Genomic DNA, 15,553 nt, shown 5'->3' on the forward strand with positions numbered 1-15,553 from the left:
CCTCCCAACACCGACAAGCTGTGCAGTGCATCAATGGCCTGGATGTGACATCCCGACCAGCCTCAGTTCATATGCCTGACCACCTGCACATCAAAATTATCAGTGCAAACTTGGACTCCTCATTTCCACAACAAACTGACTTTCACATCTAACACACACTCACTAGTAGTGGGAGCATGGTATTTGGGGAGGAGGAAGCATTGAGAGAGAGAGGTGGAGGGCTGTTGAGTGTGTGCTTATGGTAGACTTTGAGGTGGTGGGTATGAGGCAGTTGTGGGTAGTAAAGTCATGAGGTTGGCAGGGGGGTATGAGGAGGCAGGAGCAGTGGTGTCTGAACATGGTGGGGAGGGGTTAACTTGGGCCAAGGATACCCCATTCCCCAATGTGCTGGCGAATCCCTTCCCTGCCTTTGGGCCCAGCATATGCTGTGTGTGGAGAAGGGTAGTGGACATTCTCCTGAAGGCTTTGGTGACTGCTGAGGGGGTAGTGGCTCCCTTGGTGGCCACCTGAAGAAGGAAAATGGGGTCTGAGCCAAGCAGGTATCCCCAGGAGGAGAGGGTTGACCACCTTAAAGAAAGTTTTTACACAAACTCCCGCTGATATTTTTCTAAGTTGTTGAATGAGTGGTGGTTTTGTCTGCAGCATCATCCCTTTGTATTTCTCTAGACAGTTGAGATGGGATGACAGCTGAGGTGTAAATGGAGCAAGTCAGTTGGATTGGATGCAGACAAGTTTAGACAGACAGTTGCACCTTTTCTTCCCCTGGTGTGAAATTGCAACTTAAAAATAAGCACATATATTTTCTACACTACCTGTCCCTTTCAGATTTCCCATAGTTATGTGATTAGGTCAGTCAGTGAAAGCATTAGTGCAGACAGGTTGAGAGGCATGCCAGACTTTTAAGCACTGTATCATTTTAGATCTGCTTTGAGTAGGATTAAATAGGACAGCATTGAAAACACCGATGGTGGCTGCTCTACCCTAAAATTCCCAACATGGCTGCTACCAATGGTACTGCACCATGGAGAGCAATGATAGAAAATTTTAGGGGGAAAAGTGAAGAGTAGACTGCACTGTGGAAAGTTACAACGTCTCTAATTGTATTCATTGTACTTTGCAGTTCTGGTGAGTTTTGACATTGCGATAATGGTGTATTTGCTGGGTACATATCATTCTTTGTCAATGTTATAAAATTAACTTCCTCAAGGGTGGACTAACATATGTCATTTATTGGGTGAGACTTCTGTTTCTCTTTGTGACTTTGTGCACTGCATAATTATCTGTTGACAGTGGAAACTGGAAACTCTGATAACCTATTGGATCAAAGGCATTTGGGAATTGTTAGTGTTCGCATCATGTTTCGTGAGTGGCCCTTGGCATCCAGATCGAATTTGCAATTGATTGTCATTCAGGAAGAGGTGACGGAAATTGATGGGAGAGAGGTAACACCAGCCATGCTTATTTGCCCATTCTAAACCAGAATAGTAATTTACACATGTTTTAACTCTCATATGCTTAAGTACTTTGTTGGATTGGGGATGAAGCGCTTAGCACCTTGCAGGATCAAGGCCTAGATTATTTTGTCTCCTTATAGAATATTGTGTGAATTTTAAGCAATGCCCTATCCCCAAAAACTTGGTAGTTGCCATGAAAATAATCATCACAGACAGGATTTTGGGGAGAGACACTGAAGGCAAATGAGCTCTTAAGAAAAAATAATCTAATTTGCCTCTGGAAAGATGTTTCTCAATTATAGTGGAGATGAGAACTCAAGACATACTGGTAAGCAGAAAAATTGAAAAGTATGAAGCACTTTATTTTTTCAAAACTTGGCATAAATGGTTAGCTGCTCACTCTGCAGACCTGAGAAGCTCCACACCGAGCACACCCTAATAATACAAGTCGTTGCTGCAAGTAGAAATGTCCAGGTTATGGTTTAGTATATATTTCTGTCTTTTATACAGGCTCTAGTTTCTGTTGAGATTTTACTATCAAATGTACTATTAAATTTACCTCAAAATGTCTTATAGTCTCCTTTCACTGTGCATGCACAGACATTTAACAGGTAGTACATTTGTCAAAACAATTGTGACTGGAGCTTATTAAAAGGATCTGGTAATTCATTGTTTCAAGTGAGTGTGTATTACGCCTTTTATTATGAAAACAATTAGCCTGTGTTGCACTGGTTCCTGCTGTGACTACCATAGAGTAATATTGCTTTGTTTCAGATCTTTCACTATTCTGTACAAAATACTTCAAATCTTGCTAGGGAGTTAGTACTAGCATATTAAACTGCTTTATTTCTATCTGAACTTTCACCCTTTTCAACCTGAAGAAGAGCTTGTCTCTTACTAATAGAAGTTGGTCCAATAAAAGATGGTCACCCACCCTGTCTCCTTAATATCCTGAGACCAACACTGCATGCAATCTTGTTTATCAGCTGACAGTGAACAGATGATTCCTATTATGCAGTAGTTCTAATTCTAAGCTACGCAATACTGTGCACCACCTAAGGGCAGGGTCTAGCTAATAGCTTACATCCGACTGTATTCCTTTTTGTTGACAAACTTCCATGTTGCAGTCTTTGTCCTGGACCCAGTGCACATGCCGGATTTCTGTTAGTTCCTGGTCTTGTATTTTGAACAGTTTTCTGTTACTCTTCACACTGAGTTTTTTTCCTATCAGTCAGTACTTCAAATGTATAATTTTGACTTATTCTTTATTTTTAAAAAATGATCATCACCTAATATTTGTGTAGAAGAAAAATGAGTTTTGTTAAGTTTTAGGTCAATCTAGTATAAATATGGTTACAAAATATGCATAGTCTGTTTGTACTTCTTAATAACTTTGTTACATCAGTGTTGTGCCACTCCCTCCTCTGAATATTGTAGCTTTAAATTAAAGTCGATAAGCGTAAGCTGCTGGAAGGACAAATGGAGATATTAATCATGTTGGCAGAACTTGTTTTGCAGAGAAGTTGAACTGCTGCTGGTCACACCAGCAATCACGTTACTGGCTCTGCAGATAATACACCTGTGTAAAAATGCATTATCCCTTGATGTCAGACTTTGGTAAAGTAGGAAATGGTAGCAGTAGTGCCAATAAAAGGCCAGTAGCGTAGGCCTCAGTTCAGCAGCATACTAAAGCATGTGCAAAATCCTATTTACTTCATTGGAACTACTCACATGCTTGAAGTGAGGCAGGTGCTTAAATACCTTGCTGAATCAAGGCTATAATGAGTTAGGTACAACTCTTGAAAATCAAGCAGATCATATTAACACACCTTCTTGCAGGAACAGGCACCTTCCCAACCTTTAACACACTCATGCTAATGTATAAGTAAATAAAAAGAATTATGTTATGTAATTATGTTCATTATGTTAGTAATATTTGTGCATCCACAAAAATCTTCATGCTAAAAGTATTTTAATGGTGCTTGTTTTTAGCCAGTGGCCTGCCTCACCCTTACTTTAAAATATATAAAATTCCAATATTTTTCTCCTTTGCAGGTTCAACAAGAGGAGGTTACTGAAATAAACATATTAATTAAGGGCCTGAGAGTACTTAGACATTCAAACCATTCTGTTCCTCTGAAGGAAAGCATGCTGTATTCCATCCCCAGGGACAAGGACATGTTGTTTACACTTCCCAATCTCTCAGGAAAAGGTATGTAATATATAGCACTTACATCATGCTTTTAATGCATAAATCACAAAGCATGTGACAAAGGCAGGCAAGTTTCACTATCCCAGTTTCATTGAGAGGGAAGCTGAGGCATGTAGAGGTGAACTGACTTTCCCAAGACATACACTGTTCATTAAGAGATTATTGGTTATGATTTAGTATTGTGTGCTGTTTCTTTTGTTCTTTTCAAATATGTTTTTTCCTTTAGAGGTGATTCTGAAATGGCACTTAAGATGATGGGGATCTAATATCACTGTAGTTCTCCTAGCTGAGTTGTATTTGCCATTTCTGCCCTAGTCCTACAATAAAGGTTACCACTGAAGCTCTCTCAAGACAAGAATTGAGTTCTGTAAAGTAAGTTCCTGTCTGGTCCATTTCTATATAGGGAATAGTTTGAGTTACCAAATTTTACTTTATATTGAAAATGTGGCTAGAATTCAATTTATTAATCAAATTCTCTTATGGGCTTACTAAGGGACTTGATGAATTTTATTTCTCACCTTTTAGCAGATGACAGCTAAAGTTCATAGTTGAATCTGCCTTGTAATGCTACCTCAGCTTCTTTCAGGGTTTATTCCGAAGGTCAAATGAAAATGTCTGCTTTAATTATTTGCATTTTCATTATAAACTTAGATAACCTTGCAGTGCGCACATACATGAAGCATTGCTTTCTTTTGCTTACTGTGTGCATCGTTATATCATATGCTGCTCCACCAGAAGTTGTGTGGGTGAAATGGAGAAGCTAAAATGTTTAACTAACTATGCCTTTCTGCTTCTTTAGTAGATGTTCAAGGCCCACTGCAACCAACCAGTCACTACCTCCTCTGGCAAGTAGAAACTACAGTAGATGAAGAGACATTACCTGGCAAGTTACCAGAGACTCCTCTCAGGACAGAACCTCCATCATCTTACAAGGTAATTGTTTAAAATACTTATGGTGTCCATCTTAAGTCCCAGTTAAAACGGAATCAGAAATGTCTCTAATTTTGTGTTTCGGACTGGAAATGGATAAGAGCAAGTGAGAAATCTAGAAGAAAATAACAACAGTTAGGGGGAATGCTGTTAAGAGTAGCACTATACTAATCAACACAAACTTATTTGTCCAATGTTACAGAATCTTAGTCTCTCCTCCTTTTAGAATCAAGCAGAAAGCAGTAAATTTTCCCCATTAATCCATGGCTAGGAAAGGAAGCCAGACACCCCTTGTCAAGGTTCCTTCCCCACTCTGAACTATAGGGTACACATTTGGGGACCTGCATGAAAGACCCCCTAAGCTTTTTCTTACCAACTTAAGTTAAAAACTTCCCCAAGGTACAAACTTTCTCTTGTCCTTGAACCCTGCGCTGCCACCACCAAGCGTGTTAAACAAAGAACAGGGAAAGAGACCACTTGGAGACGTCTTTCCCCAAAATATCCCCCCCAAGCCCTACATCCCCTTTCCTGGGGAAGGCTTGATAAAAATCCTCACCAATTTGTACAGGTGATCACAGACTCAAACCCTTGGATCTTAAGAACAATGAAAAAGCAATCAGGTTCTTAAAAAGACTTAATTGAAGACAAAATAAAAGAATCACCTCTGTAAAATCAGGATGGTAAATACCTTAAAGGTTAATCAGATTCAAAACAGAGAATCCCTCTAGGCAAAACCTTAAATTACAAAAAGACACAAAAACAGGAATATACATTCCATTCAGCACAGCATATTTTACCAGCCATTTAATAAAAGGAAATTAATGCATTTCTAGCTAGATTACTTACTAACTTAGAGTTTGAGACTGCATTCTTGATCTGTTCCCGGAAAAAACATCACACACTTTGTCCCCCCCACTCCAGTTTTGAAAGTATCTTGTCTCCTCATTGGTCATTTTGGTCAGGTGCCAGCGAGGTTCTCCTAGCTTCTTCTTAACCCTTTACAGGTGAGAGGGTTTTGCCTCTGGTCAGGAGAGATTTTATATCACTGTATACAGAAAGGTGGTTACCCTTCCCTTTATTTTTATGGCAGCCCTCCTCCCACAAAAAAGCATGATTCAGTAAGTTGTGCATTGCAACATAAAGGCCATCCACATGCCATTTCACAAACACAGTGCCTTTCTAGAGGCTATGAAAACTATTCTGGTGGGTTTTTTTATTTTTTTAGAGAAGCCTGTGATTGTTTTTTTCTTTTTTTTGGTATGTAGAAAAGCAGCATGATACATTCTGCACCAAAGTAATAGGCTGTTTCAAGTTAAACAGGGCTGAGAATTGAAATTGCAACTTTCCCAGTTGCAATTTTGTTGCGGGTACACAGTCTTACATGATAAGAATGTAGTAATTGCTGTTGTATGATACTAGTGATCCATCTGATCCAGTCTCCTGTTTCTGAGAGTGGCCAATACCAGATGTTTCAAAAGGAAAAATTCTGTTCAGTACTCTCCACCTGGGAGTACAGTTACTGCTACAATGCTCCTGTTTTAGAGACTGTTGCAGTCAGACACAAAAAGCGAGCACCATGAAAACAAAACATACTACCTGCAAGTTACCACTGCAGCAGGTTAATACCTGGCATTGTTTGACAGTTGAAAAAAATCACCAGGGTCGTCCTCCAAATATTCTACCCTCTTGTGCTCTCTCAGGCAGCCCTCAACAGTGCTTCATAGCCAATGTAATGTTGCTGCTGCAACACCAGTAACCCTTTCCCTGATACATACTGCAGTGGGAAATGCTATTCTGGTCGCAAGTAGCATGTGTAATCTACCTCTAAGCTTCACTATAGCCTTGCCTCTGGCTGCTCTGTGATTCTCAACTCCCCACCCAAACATGGGATCTCCTCTCATATGACTAAGGCTGTCTCACAGATTTGCATGTGTCAAATCTTCCTGAGCAGGGAGACTATCAATTAGAAAATAAGAGTGATATGTAAAGCGGTGTATGAACTGTATTATACGTTTAAACCAGAGCTAATCCATCTTGTAGGGATTCACCAGTAGCTAGACTGCACTAGACATATTTCAGACACTGTCTTGTTCTTTTAACATGTTTGTTGGTTTCAGGTGATGTGCCAGTGGGTGGAGTTCTTGAGAAAAGAGCTGTGCGGGTTCTGGCTTAAATCTTTCCCTGTGTTCTTTAAGTTGATGGAAGTCATTGGGACTGGAGTTGTAGGAGCAGCTCTTGTTTTAGGAATCTTAAAAGTGCTTTTCCCTTCCTGCGAACACAAGTGAGTAATTCTTGCATACTCCCAAAAAAGCTGTTTGTAGTCCTAAGACTAGTCAATGAAAGGAGACAACCTCATAATGTGGAGAGTTTGCTACCACTCCACAAAAAAGCAGTGATTAGCTTTCCACTGTAAGTGGTTTCTTATAAGGAAGTTTGGAAAAAACAGGTCAGTACCCCCTATTAAATTAATGTATTATCACCATTTTACATGCGTAGCAGTAGCTCTCTGAAGACCATCTGTGAGGGGTATGCTTTTTCTCTACAGCATTATTCATCTCAGGAACAGGAAGATCAGATATCTGAAGCTCTGCAATGGCAGTGTAGTCAAACAAGGTTAAGAACCATACGTTCCGTTTCGGTCCTAACTTTGCCACACAGCCTGGCTTTAGCAATAAAAATTGCTGAATGAAAATCTATGCTTTCAATCAAGGACACTGAAGCGCTTTGAAAGCACTACAGCTTTGTCTACACTACACAGCCGTCACTCAGGCAGGCAGCGTAAACGCTGTTTGTCTGCACTTTTGCTGACAAAATACTTCCACCCCCTACAAGGAGAGCACTCCTGTTGATAATGAGCTGAGTCGTTTACACTGCCACTTGCCTTCACAACACTTTTGTCTTTTGGGGGGAGGGAGCTTTTTTAAGCACCTGTGAACAACAAAAGTTTTGTCTTTCACTTGGCAGTGTAGACAAAGCCTAAATCATGTGAGTCAATTATATACACCTTCTCATTCTACAGAAGTCACTTCACTTCCCTCATCTGGTGACAGTTTGCCTCCCTTTTCTGTAAGGGTGGGGGGGCGAATTAGTGGGTGTAGTGCTCTGACAACGAAAAGCATTAATTGCAGCTTGGCAGAGTAGAGTGCTGTGATTAGTCCCTGTATCCAAGCTGTGCTACCTTGAGTAAGAAGCACATCAGCTCAGGGCATGTCTACGCTTACCTCTGGAGCAAACAATCCAGTGGGGGTCAATTTATCATGTCTGGTGAAGACCGATAAATCAACGGCCGAGTGGTCTCCCATAGACTCCGGTACTCCACCGGAGCGGGAAGCGTAGGCAGTTGACGGGGGAGTATCAGCAGTCCACCTACCGTAGTGAAAACACTGTGGTAAGTAGATTTAAGTATGTCGACTTCAGCTACATTATTCACGTAGCTGAAGTTGCGTAACTTAGATCGATTTCTCTCACACACACAGCGTAGACCAGCCCTCAGTGAGCAAGGCATGGAGTTTATGCTTACTTTCAACACAGTAAGACAACATACCTCAAGGTTTTAACATACTGAAAATAAAATACCAGGTGAACATTAAGATGGAGTTAAAACTGAAAATGTCTTACATCTGAGCCACAGTGGACTTGTCTATGCCAAAATCAGCTGAAGTCTTCAGCTGTAACAGATTATATAAAGCCATATAAGGAATAAAGCCAGCCAGCCAGGCAGGCGTGAGACCTCAAGGTGCTTGACAGCCCTTCTGGGTTTGCGGAGTAAAGGCTTTGCAAACTGAAAAAGTATACCCTTAAAGTGCCAAGGCATCTGTCCTGCTGTCACCCCCTGCCATCTTCACTTCTCACCAAGCACAATGTTAAAACCAGAGCAGTTCATTTACCATCAGAGTAGGGAGACAGCAACACTCATTGGATCTGACTACTGTACAACAAGCAAGTGGATTAATACTGACATCTGTTTAAACTAGGCAGAACTAGAAAAAAGGCTAACTATACAGACTGACAATGAGCAAAGTACTGATTTGTAAACAAGTGGTCAAAAACAGGTGGAATTAAGCTATAATTCCTTAACCTACCACTGAAAAGCATACATGTGACCTAATCACTGCTGGCCACTGTTCCAATAGGTGGGGTGTATGCCAACAGAGTTTGAAAGAGGTAATTTTTCCAATTGCAGGCCACCTTTCAAGGTTGCATTTTTCTTTATCGATTAAAGAAATCACCTTAGAACTAGCCACAGTGGCAGGTCTCATGTTTGTGGAAGACTTACTAGGGCTTTCAAGCAGATGGGGAATGCTCATCCCTTAATTGAACAGTAGCATGTTGAATCTTCAGAGTTCTCTATTATAAAAGCGTGTCTTGTAAACGTGTCCCGCCTGTCTCATTTGACATGCGGTTTGGCTTAACACGAATGTAGCTCCTGGTGGCAGATAATTGTTTAAACTGCTTTCAAATCAAGTTTTAATATCTGTGAGGTAGGAGCTGAATCGTACGCTAATATTTTAGATTGGAAACCAGCTTACATGATGTGCCATGTCACCAAGTATCAAAGCAGCTTTCCTAAAACCTCAGTACTAGTGCTGCCTCTTCATGTAATAGATAATAAACGAAGTCTGCACGTACTTCATATGTTTTTACAATGAAAGGTTGAGAACATAAACAAGAAAAACTTGACAATGAGTCCGGTGGCACCTTAAAGACTAACATTTATTTAGGCATAAGCTTTCGTGGGTAAAAAACCCACTTCTTCAGATGCAAAAAAGTGGTTTTTTACCCATGAAATCAGTTAGTCTTTAAGGTGCCTCCGGACTCTCTTTTTGTGGATACAGACTAACACAGCTACCCCCTGATAAGAAAAATTTGCATTCTCAGAACAGAGCTACCCTTTTCTAATGTTAAGTAATGTGTCTTTCAGAGGAGTCCTTCACCTGGAGGCTAGCAACACTGCACCTGTGGTTGTGATAAACATCTCTTCAGATATGCCAGAGAAGACAGACAATTTAGCGGAGAAATGATGTACTCAATACCATGCTTGCGTCTGAATCTTTGTACCAATCTTCAGTGGACCTAAAAGTTGGCACTGGAACTTTAAATACCTTATTTGCTTCCTTTTATGAAAACAGTATGTCAACTGATTTATGTTTAAAGGGACATTTCAAGGTTGAGGCCCAAAATGATCGCCCCTCTTTCCATAGCCTCTTGCTCCTAAACAGCAGCAGCTTCCTACTATGAGGGTTGTGACAGGTTTTAACTTCTTTAAAATACTCTCCCAGCAGATAGGACAGGGAGCTGGCCTTTGTATTCACAGATAAGGCAGTTAGGTAATGAAATACAGAATGTGATAATCTTCAAGCATTACACACGTGCCTGCAAGCCCAAACAAAGGTGGTCAACCTGGTTTTAGACCTATTACCCTTGACTGTGCCTTGTAAAAACAACAATTGTTCTTACTATTAAAAGAAGGAGTTACTATATATGTAAAACAAGATATTAAGGCAATTTTTGATATTTCAAGCACTTTATTCAACAGCCAATTTCATATTAAGCCCCTTCCCTACTGAAAATTGTAAGCCACTTAGAGATGACTTGTTTACTATGCTTTTTGTATATCTTGTGGTATTGTATAAAGTTTCTCAGAAACACAAATGTCTTACAAGACATTGTTTACTATCTTGAATACAGGAGGCATAGTTTTCTCTCAGATGTTCACATAAATTAACATTTAAATTGTTTACTACACTCACTGTACATATAAAAATATACTGAAAGGAAATCAAACTGTAGAGAAGTGACTTGCAGAAATCCATTACCTGAAGAAAAAAAAACAGGCTGGATTTTTAGCTTTCCAATGGTATTCCCAAACTAATAGGATTATTTAATATTACAAGAAAGAACCTCACTAGAGAGTCATGTGTGGTCTTGCTTTAAGATTGAGGGCAGTGGGCCTTAGAATAGTTGATCTTTGGCCCTATTTTAAAATTTAAATTTTTAAAGTAAAATTCCTCAATACGATAAACTGGCACATGCCCAAACAGGGGTAGTAGTTATCCCATTTTAGATGGCCACTCTTAAGAGCTTTAAAACAGGACTTCTATAGAAGTCTAGGACATACTCACTTGTACATCACAAGCTTATTTTAGAACACAGATTCCTTCCCTGAGCAAGTCATCTGCCAACATTTTTTTTTTTTATTTTAATAGAAAGTGTGCCAGATATGTTTAATACCTTGCTCTCCACTTTCTAAAGACAACTGCAACACTTGTAGACTGCAAACCTGACTCAGTGGCAGTGCTGGCAAAATAGTCTGGTATTAATCAGAGTTGCCCAGCATATCCGAAGGAAATGCTTTTCCCAATGCATCTTAAGTGAAGTCTTACTTTTTAGTTCAGTCAGACTTAAGTTTAATTTATTAACTGTTACAAGTTTCAGGGTTTTTGCACCTTAGTCTTGTCACAATTTCTTTTAACAGATGCAGGAACATTTAAAAGGCAAAATTTGCTACAGATGAATTGGCACCACTGTTTAGTGAATCTTATTCTTCCTATGTTGAGATTTGCAGTATCAGGATCTAACAAGCACAAAGACAACCAGTTTCTGTGCTAGTGAAAGAATTCATATGAACCCCACTGGTGAACAGATCCCACTATTCAATTAAAATAAAACAAAATGAAAACCAAAACATTTGACTGACATTCATATCTTTTAAAGGGAAGGAGACTTGTTCTGAGTAAATTCAAAGAAAAGGCAAAAGTGAAATGCAATTTAAAAAATCACTTTATTCAGAATCATGTTGCTCTTAAGTTCAAGAAAGTTAAAAAAATAGCACTTAGTGCACATGAACACTACCTTTCGTTACTTCTGAAGCTGTTTTAAGACAGGTTTCCCAGGGGAAGTTTGGTTAGGAAGACTTAGCATGATCCAAATTCAACAATCCATTTTTCATATTTTTCAATGTCCGCAGCAGATACCGATTTAGAAACCTTTCTTAAAGCCATTTCAAAATCCTCCATAGTTGTAGGCATATGCATTTCATCCCTGGAAAGATTTCGGATTTCTTCTGGTGTCAAGCCTTCAATACGCCTTCTCATAGCCATCAGTGATGCATCCCTATACGTTAAGAGGAAACAACTCATTAATATGGACATTTAGTTGCTTAAGAGGCTACCAAGTTAGGCTTTAAATTAAGTTACCACATTCCAATTGGGAGAACCAAAAATTAATTTTCACTAACTTCTGTTCTATCTTAGTACTAATATGGCCCCTGATTACTGTGGTAGCTAAGCACTTCACAATTTTTAATATTTATCTTCATCATACTCCTGTGAGGTCAGGAAGTCTCTTATTCCAGTTTTACAGATGGGGAACAGAGAGAGGTTAAATGTTTGCCAAAGGTCACACAGGAAGTATGTGGTGGAGAAGGGAACTGAACCCACTTCTCCCAACTCCCAGATGAGTGGCTTACTTACTGGACCATCCTTATGTGCAGCAGAATCTTTGAAACTGCACCCTTAGAACCAGAGAGCTTCAGTGACACCTATCTGCAGTACTACTGAAAGTACATTTACCTTGTACCTGTTAGATTATGCAGTAGTCAAATTCTAGCTTGGAATGTTGCTTTCAGCTAGCAAAACCACCTGTGGTTGGCTAAAGATAATTAAATTGATCTAATTGTCTAGTGTAGAAAAGACCTTAGTTATGTCAGTCAGGGGTATCAAAAATCCAGACCTTTGAATTCTTCCATCAATTTAACTACTGCCTCTCAGGACTGAGGATTGCTTACACCAACCTCTTATCAGCATAGCGTCTACACTGTGCTGCTGTAGTGTTTTAAATGTAGACAGACACTGAACAAGTTCAGGGTTGTGGAATAATAGGGGGCTAATGCTAAAAATTATTTCAAGATCCATCTGTAGCTAGAAGATTACTTTTCACAATATATAACCTGGAATTCTATTTCTGATTTGCACCACCACCAGCTTGTCAGTTTAGTGAACCAATTTTAAATCAATTAGGGCATAGGTATGACAGATGGGGGCAAAGAGAACCAGAATACATAATGTGCATCTGTTTGTTCCTTTTGCTGCTGAAAGCAAGCCTTTTTCTCCTCCTGTTATATCTTGCAGTAAGGTCAGAACAATGCAGAGTCTGCATAGAAATTGTCATCAAGTTGAGCAATATGACTTCGCTTAAACTGATTACTGACTATGGGAGTATGTCCTTAATTGCTCCTTATCACAGCTAGCTGCAGTTTGGATAAGAAATGTGAAATATATATAGAGTTCCCATTTATGATGTAGTTTGGCGATGTTAAACTGTTCTGACCATCTCTAGAATCTGCATGGTTTGGAGCAGGAGTTTCAACTCAAGCAGAGGGATAGTCTTGAGTTCACAGAAGTTACTTTTATCATAGTCAGGAAAGTCTGCTGTTTTGACCAAGTAACAAAGGCTGGAAAATTCACCATTTGCAGATGCATAACTAAACTTCATAGAGTTTTGTCCGTTAAATCTCTTGATAATTCCAGTTGCTCTGCACAACTTCCTCTTGCATCACTCTAAAGCAGCCAGACAGAACTAAAATTCCAGATGGGACATGAAATGGATCCTTCTCCTTGAATGTTCTTGTATCCTTAGGATAAATTCAGTGGGCCAGGAACCAGAAGACTAAACATTCAAACCTCACTTGGTTAATATTTCTGTGCACTTCACAGCCTTACTGAGCAGGGCTTATACCCCTATTCTGTGAGGAATAGAAGTATCCACCACCACTACAGATAGATTTGTAGTGGCAGGGACCTGTGTTAGTCCCACACTATTTTCCTTTTTGACTGTGCTATTGTACAGAGAATTGGACTGTCCCTATTTAGAACTGTTTCACGAAATCCCAAACCGTCACACATGAATGGAACATATACATTTAAAGGGAAGGGTTTTGAAAAAGCAGTTTACTATAGAAGGTCTGTAGTATCTCCAGACTGCAAATTAATTACAAATCTGAGCTAGGGATTGAATGATTACCCAAACAAACCCCAAACCTATTCATCCCTATGTACCTTATATTGCTGGCTGCAATAAGTGCTTATAAACTGTCCCTATAAATACCTCTTTTCCTGCTGTATTAAGTGATTGACTTATTGGTAGTTCCTGTGTTAGGTAAGCAAATAAAGTAACAGTCTACATACACATACTTAGTGGGGAGGGTTGGACAAGTGACTGAAAAGTCTGCAGTTTAGCTTGCACTGTTTGAGTAATTTATTGAAATTAAGTTCTAAAACCATACATTTTCAACCAAAAAGAAAAGTTTGTGCATTTTAATAACTAAAAATAGTATTTCATTTTACTACAGGTATTGTTTCATCTTTTTCACTAGCAAATATAAACGGACAGATCAGGCCACATGGGAGATGCTGATAAAATCATGATTTTGTCCACGCTGAGGATGGACAGAAGCCCAACAGACCAGTTGCAGCAATTAAAGCCATTGTTGGGAGGGGGCACAATGAAAGTGGTAACAAAGTTTTATTTCAAAGCTCAGAAGGACTTGAACTAAGCCACCTAATTTTCTTTCTTCTATATTCACCCTCAGGTAAAGAGTACATATTGCTCCGCACCATAAAAATGTTAACAGGGTGGGCCTTGGGTGTCGAGACAGCTAGATACGCTGCTGCCTATTTATAAAAACTTACTCTTTATACTATAGTACTGAGAATGGTTTAACTGGCCGTGAATGAGACAAAAAAGTCCTAAAAAACAGCTTCTCGTTCCCCCTAGATTTCCAAATTCAGTTACTGCAACAATAGCCACCACTTGCCAGGCCTCAGGGGCAGGGAGTTCTCTTTTAGGGAGCTACTGGGAGCTTTAACTATCTGACACGTTAACAAGGGCCTGGCCCTTGCTTTCCACTGCAGAAACTTCTTCAACTGAGATTTGTCTATACCGTGCAGGGAAAAAGGCGGCAACAGAGACCCAAAATTCAAGACCAAAATGTAGGATAATCAGTCCCCAAAGTGATTCACAGGCCCAGAAAATCTAAAAGTCTCAAAATCCTAGGAGGAGAGAGATCTTGAGATTGATACCAGAGGAAATAAAACCCCTGCTCTGCTAAGTCTGCATAGCAGGATGATCAAAAAAAATCAGTAGCATCTTCTGGTGTGTGTAAAACCCTAAAGTTACTAAAAAGGTAAATCTTGCTTTTAGGGAATCCTACATCTCAATAAATTAATCCATGTAATTAAGGAAACATTTAATGTGATTGAAGATTTTATTGAAGGGACCCTTACACATCTACCATATTTCTGAAGCAGCTTCAGGGAACAAAGTAAGGATTTCTCTGGTTTGGAATAGGTCCTTTGCATAGAAGCATTTAACAAATCGATAAAGGTTGAAATGAACCACCTGGTGAAAATGGAATTGACTGGTGTGCTTTCATTTCTCATTTCAATTTGCAATTCTCCTCGGAACTGCACCATGAAGTTGTTCATTTTCTGACAAACAACTTGCCTCCCTTAATATTCGTCTAGAACACCTCTTCCTCCTGCATCTTCCTCCTCCTCTCCCCATCAAAAAATTGTTCAATCCCTTCCATTCTCTCCTGTTTCTTTTCTTATGTAACTGGATGTTCCAGTTTTCCCAATATGGCAATAAAAACAATATTTCAGTATCCAGTATTAACTGGATTGTGTAGCAAATCTAGTGTCAACCAGCAGAAGAGATATTTTAGGACAATAGAAATTATGTTAAAAAAATTTAGTAGCGTCATTACATCCAGCATCCTACAAACAATATTTTGGCTAAAGTGCCCCTATGCCTCCCTCATTCATATAAATTGAGTTGAAATAAAAGCCATGTACACACACACACACAAGAGAAGCAGCTACTTACATCTAACACTGTATTTGCCTCAACTCAGTTTAGAGTGGTCAAATATTTAGGGCAAACTTTTCTTTATTCACTG

At 39.5% G+C, this 15,553-nt stretch overlaps 2 protein-coding genes across 8 annotated transcripts in view; one reads left to right on the forward strand and one right to left on the reverse strand.

The window, feature by feature from the left end:
- GINM1 (glycosylated integral membrane protein 1) overlaps window positions 1-15,553 on the forward strand; it is a 42,004-nt gene that overhangs the window by 23,226 nt on the left and 3,225 nt on the right. The window contains exons 4-8 of one of the 4 annotated variants that reach the window (XM_077813195.1): window positions 1,291-1,442; window positions 3,510-3,666; window positions 4,469-4,599; window positions 6,714-6,877; window positions 9,518-13,717. In XM_077813195.1, the coding sequence (XP_077669321.1) occupies window positions 1,291-1,442; window positions 3,510-3,666; window positions 4,469-4,599; window positions 6,714-6,877; window positions 9,518-9,617 (704 nt within the window). In that variant the 3' untranslated portion in view covers window positions 9,618-13,717. Of the gene's footprint in view, window positions 1-1,290; window positions 1,443-3,509; window positions 3,667-4,465; window positions 4,600-6,713; window positions 6,878-9,517; window positions 13,718-15,553 lie in introns of those variants that run through there. The other 3 variants (XM_077813194.1, XM_077813197.1, XM_077813198.1) reach the window with 3 other exon arrangements.
- Window positions 1-15,553, reverse strand: part of KATNA1 (katanin catalytic subunit A1) — a 51,341-nt gene that overhangs the window by 7,994 nt on the left and 27,794 nt on the right. For 2 of the 4 annotated variants that reach the window (XM_077813192.1, XM_077813193.1), the window contains one exon: window positions 11,359-11,709. In XM_077813192.1, the coding sequence (XP_077669318.1) occupies window positions 11,511-11,709 (199 nt within the window). In that variant the 3' untranslated portion in view covers window positions 11,359-11,510. Of the gene's footprint in view, window positions 1-2,538; window positions 2,744-4,546; window positions 4,712-5,258; window positions 7,184-7,817; window positions 7,963-11,358; window positions 11,710-15,553 lie in introns of those variants that run through there. The other 2 variants (XR_013345658.1, XR_013345659.1) reach the window with 2 other exon arrangements.

This window comes from Eretmochelys imbricata, chromosome 3 (assembly GCF_965152235.1).
Source record: "Eretmochelys imbricata isolate rEreImb1 chromosome 3, rEreImb1.hap1, whole genome shotgun sequence".
Taxonomy (NCBI): Eukaryota; Metazoa; Chordata; order Testudines; family Cheloniidae; genus Eretmochelys; species Eretmochelys imbricata.